At 47.3% G+C, this 13,030-nt stretch overlaps 1 protein-coding gene and 1 pseudogene across 13 annotated transcripts in view; both read right to left on the reverse strand.

Moving 5' to 3' along the window:
• Positions 1-377: 377 nt before the first annotated feature.
• LOC115195137 (probable ribonuclease ZC3H12C) lies at positions 378-5,445 on the reverse strand (annotated as a pseudogene).
• Positions 5,446-10,477: 5,032 nt separating this feature from the next.
• Positions 10,478-13,030, reverse strand: part of LOC115196134 (mitogen-activated protein kinase kinase kinase kinase 4) — a 47,330-nt gene continuing 44,777 nt past the window's right edge. For all 13 annotated transcript variants that reach the window (XM_029756740.1, XM_029756731.1, XM_029756742.1 and 10 more), the window contains one exon: positions 10,478-13,006. In XM_029756740.1, the coding sequence (XP_029612600.1) occupies positions 12,923-13,006 (84 nt within the window). In that variant the 3' untranslated portion in view covers positions 10,478-12,922. The remainder of the gene's footprint in view (positions 13,007-13,030) is intronic.

Consider the following 13,030-nt stretch of genomic DNA (forward strand, 5'->3'; position numbering starts at 1 on the left):
TTGATTAATATTCCTAAACATGTCAAAAATAATCAAATGTTGCCCAGAATATCTCATACAGTATTATTCAAAATGCATCAGCTATATATAAACAGCTTTTCATGAATCAATTAAACACCTACAGAGATATGTACAGGTATATAATCCTAAATTAACGATACAATTTGTATCAACAAAGAAAGGCTTTTTCTATCTACCATGAATTGTGCCGGTAACTGTAACAGATGGTCAACATCAAGCTAAGTGCTCCGAGCCCTTCGGATAGGTCTTCAGGGAAACAACCAAAGGGAATTGACTTGGGATTTGAGCTCGAGTCTGTGTCTGCAGCAGCTGCAGGCTTGGAGACAAAACGAGTGGCCAGAGACGTCACTTACTAAAACTAAGATGGACAACAAGACAAGGTCGACGAACGTCTCTACAACTACTGCAAGGTACTTAGACAGTCTTCTCAGTTGAGAGAATAACTCAGCCACCTACTATCACAACAACAACAACAGGCACAAACAGCACTGAAAAACAGAGAAAACAAATAAATTAGACATACAGATATACAAATGTTGCATATCCCCAACAACCAATATTCTGTTGATAAATGGTCATCAATTTGGGGGTAAATATTTACAAATGGAGTAGAAAATATAGCATAGAAGTAAGACTAGGCATATAATCAGAGCCCTCGGATTAGATTTCCAAAGTGATTTTAAAATGTTTCAGATTTGGTAAACAGCGGAGAAAAAGTGATTTGTGAATCAATGCACATCCTCACCTGCACACGATTAACACTAAGTTATCCACAAACAAATGTACAGTCAAACAAATTCAAACCCTTATATTGTCAAAACTACAACTAAGTGTTGTTATGAATAGGGTAGAGTAGTAGGCTAGCTGGACTCAGAAGCCGGACTGGGACTTCTCAGCCAGGATGGCGGCAGCTAGCTGCTGGGCGTCTGTCACATCGGGGTTCCTCCCCATAACCCGGCCCACCAGCTCAGAGGGAAAGATGTTACACAGGTTGAGGGAGACCTTCCCCCGTTCCGGCTCAGGGTGGGGGGCTCCTGGTGCATGTGGTGGGGGGGCAGGGACGGGCGGGATGGCTGAGAGGAGTAGGGTGGTTGAGGGGGGTGGTAAGAGTGTGTGGTCTGTCCCCATGGAAATGTGTGTCCCCAGCCTACATCGTGGGTCTCCGGTAGACTCTGGTTGGTCTCATAGCGGGACTGAGGGGGTTGGCTGCAGTAGGGATCCCAGGAGAAGGCTTTTCTGGGGGGCAGCGTGGAGCGTTCGTACAGCCGGGAGTCTGACAGCGTCTCCAGCCGCGTGTTGGCCAGGCAGCGGCCCAGAGGGGAGCCAGCAGGGTAGGGGCCGGACTGGGACACAGAAAAGTAGTCTCCAGGGCAGCTGGAGCGGGCGCCTATGGCCTGGTGCTGGAGGGGAGGGGGTACAGAAGGCGCTTCAGGTGAGGGTCAGAGGTGTGGGTGTGGGGGGAGGGGAGGGGGGGGGCAGAGTGTTGAGAGTCCAGGCGGTTGTGTTGATGATGATGGATGTATTTGTCCAGCAGAGGGCCTGGGCAGCACAGACAGGAGGCTCTCTCTCCGTACGCGTCACAGCCGCTGCTGCCACAGTCTGACGAGTCCAGCAGACGCAGGTCCGTGTCCAGCGGGAAGCGAGACACCGGACTCCTCCGTGCTGCCACGCCAGAGTGGGCCGGCGTCACTGAGTAGTAGCTCAGATCTGGAGGGTCACAGCTGGAGGAGTAGGGGTCAGGGTGGGGGGGGCGGCAGGGTCATGTAGGGTGTGTCCTTGCCCAGGCTCGGTGGCTGTTCCTGGGGGTCACTGAGGGCAGAGGGGGGGGGGGGTCCTCCAGGGGCAGGGGAAAAAGTAACACTCCCACTACTACTACAGAGGCTGTTGCATTTCTCAGCGTGTCTCAGCTTGTCCTCTGCCTCGCCGTAGGACAGCGCCCGGATGCTGGGGTCCCACTGCCTTTTGGGGGCAGAAGCTCTCTTGGTGCCCATCGCTACATTGTTGGGCACGCTGTGGCTCTTCGCCAGCCCGGCCCTTGGCGCTAGTAGAGGTGGCAGAGGTCTTGGCGTTGGCACGCAGCTCGTCTGCCACCGAGCGCTGGCACTGGGCACTCCTCTCCGGGTGGTAGTACTTACACTTGTGGCCGTAAGTGCACTTCTTGTCTAAAGAAAGGGGGAGAAAGGATAGGGTACTGGTTAGCACACAGGCTAGGGATGATGTGGCAGTCGTTCACTTAGAAAGTAGCAACCCAATGCATCTTCAGCACCGGTAGCTGGAAGTCATCCAGCTGATGAAGAAATGATTCATTCACATTATAACACTGGGAGAAGTCTCCGTCATGAACATGGTCAAGGTGAAGTGATAAACGTACTAAAGAGTTAATAATAATGGCAGGGCCCACCGTAAGGACAGGGCTGCTTCTTGTGCTCTGGCATGATGGGACGTTTCCTCAGGAAGTTCTCCAGACTGGGACCATGACGACCTAGAGGGTCATCAGGAGGCATGAACCTGGGAGGGAGGGGAGAGGGAGGGAGGAAGTGAGAGAGGAGAGGAGGAAGGAGAGAGATTATTAACATACTTAATCCTATACAGCCAAGCATTAGCATAATGAACATCATACCACTTCTAGGCTAAAGAAGATGGATGCTAAGCCGGAGCCGTATCACTCCTTCCTTACTTGTCGTTGACAAACGAGTACATGAGCAGCCGCTCGTCAATTAACTTCTTCCACTCTGGCTTCTCACAGGCCAGGTCGCGGTTGTTGTCGTTGGAGACGATGATGCCGTCGGACTCGTAGGCCAGATTGAACGGTGAAACGGTCATCAAAGCAGACGACCCGCAGACCCTGGACCCGACGAGATGGAGTGAACAACAAGATCTTGTCCTTCTCCAGACGACGTAAGATATCCTGGTCTAGACACACAGATAGAGAGACACAGAGAGACAGACAGAGAGAGAGACACACAGAGAGAGAGACAGACAGAAAATTGGAGAATCGTGTAATCCAGTAAGCACTGAGGCCCATCTGACATACGTAGGTGAACTCTCAGGTGTGTGTGTGTGTGTGTGTGTGTGTGTGTGTGTGTGTGTGTGTGTGTGTGTGTGTGTGTGTGTGTGTGTGTGTTTACCTGTGATGAGGGCGTCAGGGCGGGACTGCTCTTTCTTCCAGGACGGCACAAACACAGTGATGTCACGGTGACCTCGCTCCGGGAACCAATCAACAGCCAGCTGGCTGCCGTAGCAGGAGAACACCTTATTGCCGTGGCTACAAGAGATGGAGACAGACGTTAACTACCTTACAGGCTCTAGCATCATATCAACAATATGTAGGTGGCTTTGACAACAGTTACACAACTACCTTTACATAGACCAAGCAACGGGCTACAACGGAGGAAATCGGCATTGTGTTTTCTGTAATCAAGATGACCGTTTATGGTTCATAGACCCTCACCTCATTGCTACCGTCCAGGACGACGGGCTGCAGGTTGTCCTTGTCCCCCAAGAGGAGGTCTGTCTGATAGGGGGAGTCTGACCTCCACTGCCTCCACATACCCACAGGTAGAAGAGGAGGAAGAGGAGGAGCAGGAGGAGGGGCCGGGCTGTGAAGCCGTGGACCCAGTCAGCTGTTGGTTTGTCTCGGCCTTACGGCCCAGTTTGACCAGCTCTCCCAGTATGTTGTTAAGCGTGTACGGCCCCAGCTTGGCCAGCACCATCCGCACCAGCTCCTCGGCGTAGCCCAGCTTCAGGGCAAACTCCAGCTTGGACTGGTACTCCCTCAGGGCTTCCCCGGGTGAAGGCTCCCCCGACGGAGGGTCAGGAGGCCCCTCGGACCCCAGGTCCACACAAGGAGTCCTGCACAGAGGTTGGTGGGTGTTGGGAACAGGCACACCTCCATCTAGCTCAGATACGGACACTCCTCCAGCCGGGTTAGAACCGGTGCCGTTTCGGGCTTGCTCCGGGTCACTGTCGAACCCAGCGCTCTCCTCCCCCACCACCTCCCCCTCCTTCACCCCAGGCGTGGACAAGCTGCAATTGCCGCTGCCCTCGCAGGCCTCTTCCTCCTCCTCGCCCCACTCCACACTGGGCCCTGTATCTGCGCCAGTCTGCCTGCTGACGGAGCCTTCGATGTGGAGGTACTCGAAATCCAGCCCCAGGTCAAGGATGCGGCCTGCTTCATCCTTCTCTGGCTGGTCCTTCTGTCACAAACATCCAGCTCTGGGCTGAGGCCTGACCCGGAGGACCACTCCTACCACTCCTACCCCCGTCTTACCGTGTCCACGTCACGAGTGCCACAGAGACAGAGAGGTAAAAGAGCCAGTTAAATGGATGGTTCAAAACGATTGGAAGAGTATTTCAGTGAGTAAAGCCAAAAGACCAGTTGAGTTCCATTAGACAAGGCTCGACTTCAGTTCAAAAACAATAGGAGGGAATCCATGCTCGTAAAATGTCTCGTTCAAGTCTGAATCTCACGAGACATACATCTCATACACCTCTGGTGTCAGTAAACTGATGAGAAACTTCAACAGGCTGGACTCTATCGACACCTGGGAGATTCATTTCTTGGCTTTAGTGAGGACAGGTAGACGGATCTGTGAGCTTCACCCGAGAGAGCAGAGAGACAGCAGAGAGAGAGGGAGAGACAGCAGAGAGACAGCAGAGAGAGAGAGACAGCAGAGAGAGAGAGAGACAGCAGCGAGAGAGAGACAGCAGAGAGAGAGAGACAGCAGAGAGAGAGACAGAATAATTGAATATACTAAACTAACGATCCTCCATAAACCAATATTTTACACTTTTGGACAAATTGTACTGCAATAAATACAGAACTTGACATATGCTCTGCGACAGACTGTTGTCAGTGTATAGCCCACGGCATCATCATTTAGTCATAACTGGGCAACAATGTGGTTCCAGGGCATCATCACGTTAGCAGAACATCTGTTGAGTCTGCAGCCTGTAGCCTTTTAAAGGTCAGGCCTAAAACCTAATCTAAACGTTTTCATGTCTGCTAAAATGTAACATCCCTTTAAAAGGTGTCATGGTGGGGTGGGAGGATGGCAGTGGGCACATTATCTGAAAGAGGGCTGCTTAGCAACATGGCCCAGGGTTGCTAGGCTGCAGTGGTTGAAAGAATGTCCCCTAAACAAAATTCCAAGACAGACCCAGAGCTGGAATAATGTAGTATTTTGTACACAAAAGTAAGACCCGGGGAAGAGGGGCAGTTTAAGTGTGTCTGACTGACGGTCCCCAACAATGCAACTGCCAGTTGCACTCTGGGTCACTCTGGGTCACCTCCGCTGCAGCCATTGTCGGGTTGGTGCTCTGAGCGCCCGCCGCCTGTCCACAGCCGCACACACAGAAGGGGGTTGTGTTCTCTAGGTGACGAGCCTCTCGAAGCAACAGTCCTCCTGATGGGATGCAGAACATGCAGTGGAGGGTGTCTGCCCTGCTCTGAGGCCTTAGCTCAGCATCTTTCAACGCGTGTTCTCGCAGGCACTCCACACGACCTAGCTACCTGTTAAGGAGAGAGACGGACGGCAGAGATTTGAAAAAGACTTCGGCCACAAAGAGAGCAGGGAGAGAGGGTTTCAGTGTCTCTCTCATCATCATCATCACCCCAGAGGCTCACGGAAGCTGCTTCAGACATGCAGATAATCCAATGTCGGCTAGAAACCAAAACGCCGTTACAGAAATCTTATGTCGTGTAGCCTACAACCTTTTCCTCGGAATCACGTAGCTCATTATCAGTGATCGCATAACTATCAAGCTGTGTGGACTATGATGTCATCATGCCTTGTTGGACAGCCGCCAGGCTCAACTGCTGTTTCATTCCATAGCATATTTCAAACATCAGCCCAGAGTCCCTCCTCCTAGTATCGGCGGTCCATTCATTGATTAAAGCACTGAAGCGGTAGGCTAATGAATATGTAACACAGGGCTTTGGGCTAGGAAGACAGCGGTGTGTGGGATAGGGTCTGGGTGTTCCCTCCTTGGTTCTGGTATTGGTGGGGAAGGGGGGGGGGGGGGGGCTGCCTGCAAAGTTGAATTCTTCCCAAAGAAAAGGAAGGGTTGGCCCAGTTCTGTCTGCCCCGCCAGAGTCACGTGACACTAAAAGGGAGAACTTTCTCTTCTTCATCCTAAAAAAAATAAAAAAATAAATCACAACATTGTCCCTTCCCCATCTCATCAACAACACACCACCCAGCAAGAACGTTTCTAGTACCTACATCTCAGTGGGCCAGTTTTTCCAGTCATGCTCGTCCAAAAGTATTTTGAAGCAGAGCAATAAACAAATAATTTACCTGAATTTTAAAACCAAACTACTCTCAAACTGGCCAAGTCTCCAATAGCGTCTCAGAATTTAGAACGAGGCCTAAACCACAGACATGAAGCTTAGTTCGACTCTCATTCACTTTCGGAGAGATGTCAGCGAAAGTAAGAGGAAACAACTGTACTCCACAATAACCTAACGGACAGAGTAACCTAAAACACAAGGCCAAATCTACACTGGAGTTGCTTACCAAGAAGACAGTGAATGTTCCTGAGTGGCCAAGCTACAGTTTTGACTTCAATCTATTTGAAAATCTATGGCAAGACCTGAAAATGGTTGTCTGGCAATGATTAAAGAATGAATGGGAAAATGTTGCACAATCCAGGTGTGGAAAGAGCTGTAAGAGAAAGACTCACAGCTGCAATCGCTGCCCAAGGTGCTTCTACAAAGTAGACTCAGGGGTGTGAACATTTATGAAAATTAGATTTCTGTATTTCATTTTCAATAAAATGTGCAAACATTTCTAAAAACTGGTTTTCACTTTGTCATTACGGGATATCGTGTGTAGATGGGTGAGAATTTGTTTACATTTAATCGATTTTGAATTCAGGCTGTAACAAAATGTGGATTAAGTCAAGGGGTATGAATGCTTACTGAAGGCACTGTATATCTAGATCAAATTCAGACTATCCTAAAGGATTATTATTTTCATTATGAAGTGAAGCACAACTTGATACAACCTGCTCACGATTTGTTATTTTTCACTAAACTGTAAAACCAGAATAAACTAAATGTTGAAACAAAAATGTGCACAGTCAGTGTCTCATAACATACACCCTCTCATGCTAAAAGTCCCTTAAAGAGGCTGTGAAAAGACATGGCCCCTAAGCCCCGTGAGAGCCCTATAAGAAAGAGAAACAAGTCACACAGGTGCGGTGAGACAACGTGCTCAAAGGTGACCACTCCACTGGTGAAGAGACATGCCATTGGTCAAACATAAATCACTACACATTCCAAGGGAAAATAACACAAAGGCCTAATTGGGTACAGCTAAATACCAGCATATTTGATGTCATTACAAAACGCTCATGGCAACTTGTTTTCTTAAAACTCATATAATTCTGTCAGAAGACATTTGACATAAGCCTATTGAAATTCTGCATTGAAACAGACTACATGGTTTAATGGGAAAGATGGGTTAAATAGTTAGGCCTAATATCTCCACTTACCCTGACCTCAGCAGAACATCCAACAGCCAAACCTTCTCAGTAAAATGTCCTTAAGGAAATAACTTGGTTCATTCCACCATTAGAGAAAGCATTTAGAAGTTCATAGATCCCTGCTCAACAGATGTGAGCAAAAAATGTAGTATTTCACATTCCATACGCTTCCTACTCTTCAAACCCAAAATCCAAGGACAGTGTGTTTATCATAAGGCACAGTTTTTTCCCAAGCCAGCCAGGTTGAACAATGAGTGGCTCAGATGGAGCTACAATGGTCGACCATTCCTCGGATAGACACTGGCTGCCTGGCTCCACCAATGGGAGTGCAGTGACCTCACAATGGGACACACAAACGCAGGCGGGCAGACGCATATGAATGAACCCAGTCTCCTATAGGCATGAGTAGACAGACAGGAGACACACACACACACAGCCCTTGTCACTCTGAAAGGGTCTTCCCCTGTGTGACCAATGAATCAACGAGGGGGTGTATGGTCAATAATAGAAGCAGACAAAGGCAGCCCTGCAGGCAGCTGCAACATGAGGCCAGTGTTACTAGAACACAGGCCTGGGGTGAGGAACAGCTGGGGAACTGTTTTTGGCTTGGTTGGGGTGAGGGTCAGGGTTACACACTTCTACTGGGGTAAATCATGTTAAAAGCACTAAATGTCCTTACAGAGAATGCAAGAGGGGAGGGGGGAGTCGCAGTGGGGTGAAAGGGGACAGGATGGGCATGTAGGGTGGGCTGGAATGAGTATGAAAAGGGGGACCTTTTTATTGTTGCGGGCGGCACACTTTAAGGGAAATGACTTCGAAGCACAAAGAATTAGTTTAGATCCTGAACATTAAGTTGGGGTAAACACTGCATGTATTTAGGCTAGAGAAAACAAAAGCAAGTTTAAACGGAGTTGGAAGCACTGGACAGAACTTTTTTTTATGAACAAACAAAAGTAAAATGCTCCCAACTGTGACTTGTTTGTTGTGTTAGTTGTGTTTCAGCACTCAGTATTACCATGGCTGTGTAATAGAACCACAGCAGCTGAGGAGAGCAGAGTAGCCTGGGCAGATGTTTGAGGGCTGGAGGCAAAATAGTAAAGCTGGCCCATGGTCCTGTATAACAGTCTAACAACACCAGGAATCTTCAACTAACTAACTTCAGCTACGGCCAATTTCTTCTTAAGTCGGGGCCCAGAACATAATTACAAATAATTTGTAGACTGCAAATTGCCCACAAGAAGTCCAAACGAATGCGTTTCACTTTAACAATCATTTCAAAACTTTGCTTACGATCAAATTCGGCCCACGGGCCACTAGTTGGGGAACGCTGCAGTAGCCCTTTGACCGTAAGCTGCCAGCCAATCTCTGTTACAGTGGCTTAGAGACCATCTGCCCCCTCGGCTTAAAGTAAACAGGTGTCTTTGCAGCAACAACTGCTGGAAGTCCACCTATACCCCGATTTGCATTCTCAGGCCACAAATAGCTGGCATTCCTCAAAATGGCAGCAGGTCTTCAACACAGCAATCCAAACAGTTTCAACGGTTAGACCAAGATTTGGTTTCAAATGTTTTTTCAACTCAGGAACAGGCCTAGGGCAATAGGCCTGAACTACGCAAATTAGGGTTAAAAAGACAAGTAGTGAAGTAGAGTCGGGGAAACTTTTACTAGAAGACCCTGCGCTACCACTGTCAAAGGGAGCAGAAGAGGGCCGTATGGCCACCGTCATAGAATTAGAATAGTAATTTAATAGCATCTATGGCCACTGTGCTCTCTGACCTTTTATTTGACCCCACTGGCCTTTCAGTTACAAGGGCCACATCACCACTGACCTCCAGCCATCTCAGTCAACATACACTGTCATGTACAGTAGGCACAAAACAGGAGGAAAGTTCAGGAAATGTTTCGAAAATTATTTTTGCCCTAATAAAAAAAAAACTGGTTTAATAATTGTCAGTTTAATTACTTTTGACCACTGACCAGTAATGACTACTATTGACCGGCTGCCTCCAGCCTTGGCAGAGGGCCAGGTCAGTGAGGAGCAGTAGCAGGAGTGTTGTGGTCCATGGGGGCAAGGGTGAGGACCTGGAGGCAGGCAGGAGAAAGGGAGAGACCCTCATGGGACGGGGCCAGCTGTTGGGCCAAGCAAACCCATTGCCCAGGCCAGACAACTCCCCGGTCAGTCAGCCCAATTGTGAATGGTGGCTTCTGTTAAAAAACATCAAATCTTTCATGAGGCCTACATGCTCATGTCTGGGGTGCAGGTGCCCCTCTCTCTTACAGCTGAATGGACAAGAGGAGACAGTGTTAGTTGACAGCTGCAAAATGATACCGTTTGTAGATTACCTAACTAGTTAGCTAGCGTTGACAGGATTACAGCCTGCCTGCAGCATTGCTGCTTCCTTTTTAAGTTCGACGTGCAATTCATACCAAAAATCATGACAGTCAGAACCACCAGTAACATCGTCCAAGCTCGCTACATACAAACGGCTAGTCAAATGTATGGCTCTTGTACGTGTGGCCCAAACTTGAACATTTCTTGTCATGATGCAGTTCACCTGCTGATGCTTGACATAAACATCCGTCTCGAGTTGTCTGGGAGGGAGCTAGAGCAGACAGGCTAGAGCAGACAGGCTAGAGCAGACAGGCTAGAGCAGACAGGCTAGAGCTAGGAGCAGTGCGTGGTACAGGGTCATCTTGTGGTGAGCTGACAGAAGTACAAGTCTTTAATTAGTCTTTAATTAAATGGGTTACATTTTGTAAATGTCATACAACATTTACTTGGGGTTCTTTTACATGGTTTGTATAAATGTTATCATATTTGGAACACTTAAAATACAATATCTCCATAATGTTTCTTAGGCTCAGATTAAATTTGACATTCAATTTGTTTACAGCCCCACATTTTATTTCACACAATAGAGAAGACTGAATGCTTTATGTTAAAGTGTTACAAAACTACCCCACACAATTTAGTAAATTACTTAGGATTTTATTCAATGGAAAAAAGACCTTGAGGAAAATACAATAATTCCCATAATACACAGAGGGCATAAATTAGAGTAGCATGGTAGAAACACTTGAGGAAAACATGTCACCTGGCACCTGGGCAGCAGAGAACCTTGTCACAACGTTGCTGCAACATTGCCACAGCCAAGGGCACACTGCCGTGTTATCCAGGAAAATCAGTGATTTAAACTCAGAATTTTGTCATTTTTGAAAAGTGAATGAAGAGGTCGAGGGTTATTCCTGTACATGAACCTCCAAATGATACAAAAGCTAAAAAAAAGGGAGAATTGCCCTAAAACAAACCATAAATATTTCTATTGATGCACATTGGTTTAACAAAACATTGCCTCTGTAAACATTTAACATAATGTGTGCATTCATTTTTAAAAACCACTGCAGTCGCATAATTATAAGGGTAATAAAAATGACAAACTAAATCTAGGAGTTAAAAATGTTAGCGATACTTTCTGTAGTGGTTTGTAACACTGTTAAAATGTGTGACTTGTGCCATCTCGGCATGCACCGCGTTTCACAGATTTGCAGAGGAAAAAGCATCTCATTTCTAAATTCTTACAGGCCTCTTTAGAGAATCATCTCACCCAAACAGGATGTGACAGTCCGCTGTAAGAGGGTCAAGCTTTGGAGGGACATGTAACCCTAGAGACATTATGATTTCCATTCTTTAAAAAAAAACGTTTGTCCATACACATACAAAAGAATCTAACCGTGGTGCCAGTATCTCAGAAGACAAGGACAGCGGAGCTCCTCGACGCGCCTTCAGACTGGTACCCAGGCTAACCAGGAAACATTAGGACAAACAAGTGCAGTCCCATTTCTCAATGGGACTGCACTTGGATCAAGAGGCGAGAGGAAAACAAAAGAATTACAACCAGGAGATTGTTGTCGTGTTGCTTTAATCCATAGCATACTACTGCCTGGACTGGGACAGACTGTACAAAACAAAATGTCCCCTTCTGCCCTCAGAGTCGAGATACTAAAATAACGCAGACAAGCTGAGGGGGTGAAGCTACCCGACTATGTTAGTCTGTTGGTATTAAAGAGTCCAACATCGAATTACAACGATTTCACAAATGTATCAAAATGGGGACCATGCTGCTTCATAATAGTTTTTACATTTATTAATTCAATCTCACTCAAATGTCAGACTTTGATACATTTCCTGTAGGAGTTATGAGCAAAACCGAATGCATTTGTCACAACAGATTGTACAAGTAGCCACAAACGTAAACCTGAATTCAGTGGAGGGGCCCATTAAAATGATAAACAAATCGAAAGCTGTGGTTGCTGATACATTTGGATATGTTGTGGATTTTAATGCTTCATCTACAAATCTTTAAGGTATATTTAAATCTTGACACTTGTTCCATTGAATACCCTGGTCATCATGCTACCAAATGGTGGGTCAAAGTCACAACTCATGACCCAGACCGTTTTCTAGAGTCTACTGTACATATCAACCCATTCACAGTTCTTCCAACACGACCAAGGAGAGGCAATGTGGCACGTTAAAGTCGAGGGAGGCTGGAAAGGCCCCTCAGGAGTATATGGGACTGGAAAGGCCCCTATAAGGTTGCAGTGTCCTATTAAGGGTTAAGTCCACGTCTTTTATGAAACTTCTCTCTATACTTTAACCCTGTCTGAACCTTTATCAAGAGGAAGGCCGGAGTGAAAAAGAGACAAAAAAAGTTACATTTTCAATGTCAAGCACGACCCGTTTGAAAATGGAACCATGTGGTGGCAACAGCATGTCAGAGGAACTGATCTATGAAACGCTCAACACAGAAGTTGACCTGAACATGACCTGGACTAAACACAATAACAAACTACTGTATGACCTTTCACCTGTCTGGTGCTATAAGGTCCCCTTCCTCCGCAACAGTCTCTCATCTTTTGTTATTTTCCTCCCTTTCCATCCTCCTCTGTCACACACACACACACACACACAGGCCCCTCTCTCTTCTCCCAATAGAGAGACATTAACATCTACCAGTGTTTTGAATAAGTCGGGCTCAGATCCCTACTCCCATTGGTGCAGGAGGGAAGGGAAGGCTCTAGTAGGGTTTGGGGGCCGAGAACATCTGTTGTCAGAGCAGAGTGGCCAATGGGCATGATAACAGCACTACCAACTGACAAACAAACAAACAACAGTCCCACCAGCCTATAGGGACCCTGTGGCCTCCCCTTCATGATTTCAGTCCGTTTATCGTGCAATTGTCTTTTCTTATTTGAAACAGGTGAAATTTTAGGTAACGCGCCGCCTCAGAGCTCGGTAAAGCTCGGTACTCCAGTTGTACGTCAAGTTCCAGATAATCATTGTGATGAGTCATCATTATGATGGTAATAAACCGAGGGGTGCTGTCTTCATGCTGCTGGGTGTGTATGTACACTACCAGCTAAGCAGGGAGGTACGGCCCAGGGTCATGAAGTAGACCTGGCTGGAACCTCCAGAGCGCACCGACGCAAAGAACACCTGCAGGACAAAGACAGTGTGAGA

Source organism: Salmo trutta, chromosome 6, assembly GCF_901001165.1.
Source record: "Salmo trutta chromosome 6, fSalTru1.1, whole genome shotgun sequence".
Lineage (NCBI taxonomy): Eukaryota > Metazoa > Chordata > Actinopteri > Salmoniformes > Salmonidae > Salmo > Salmo trutta.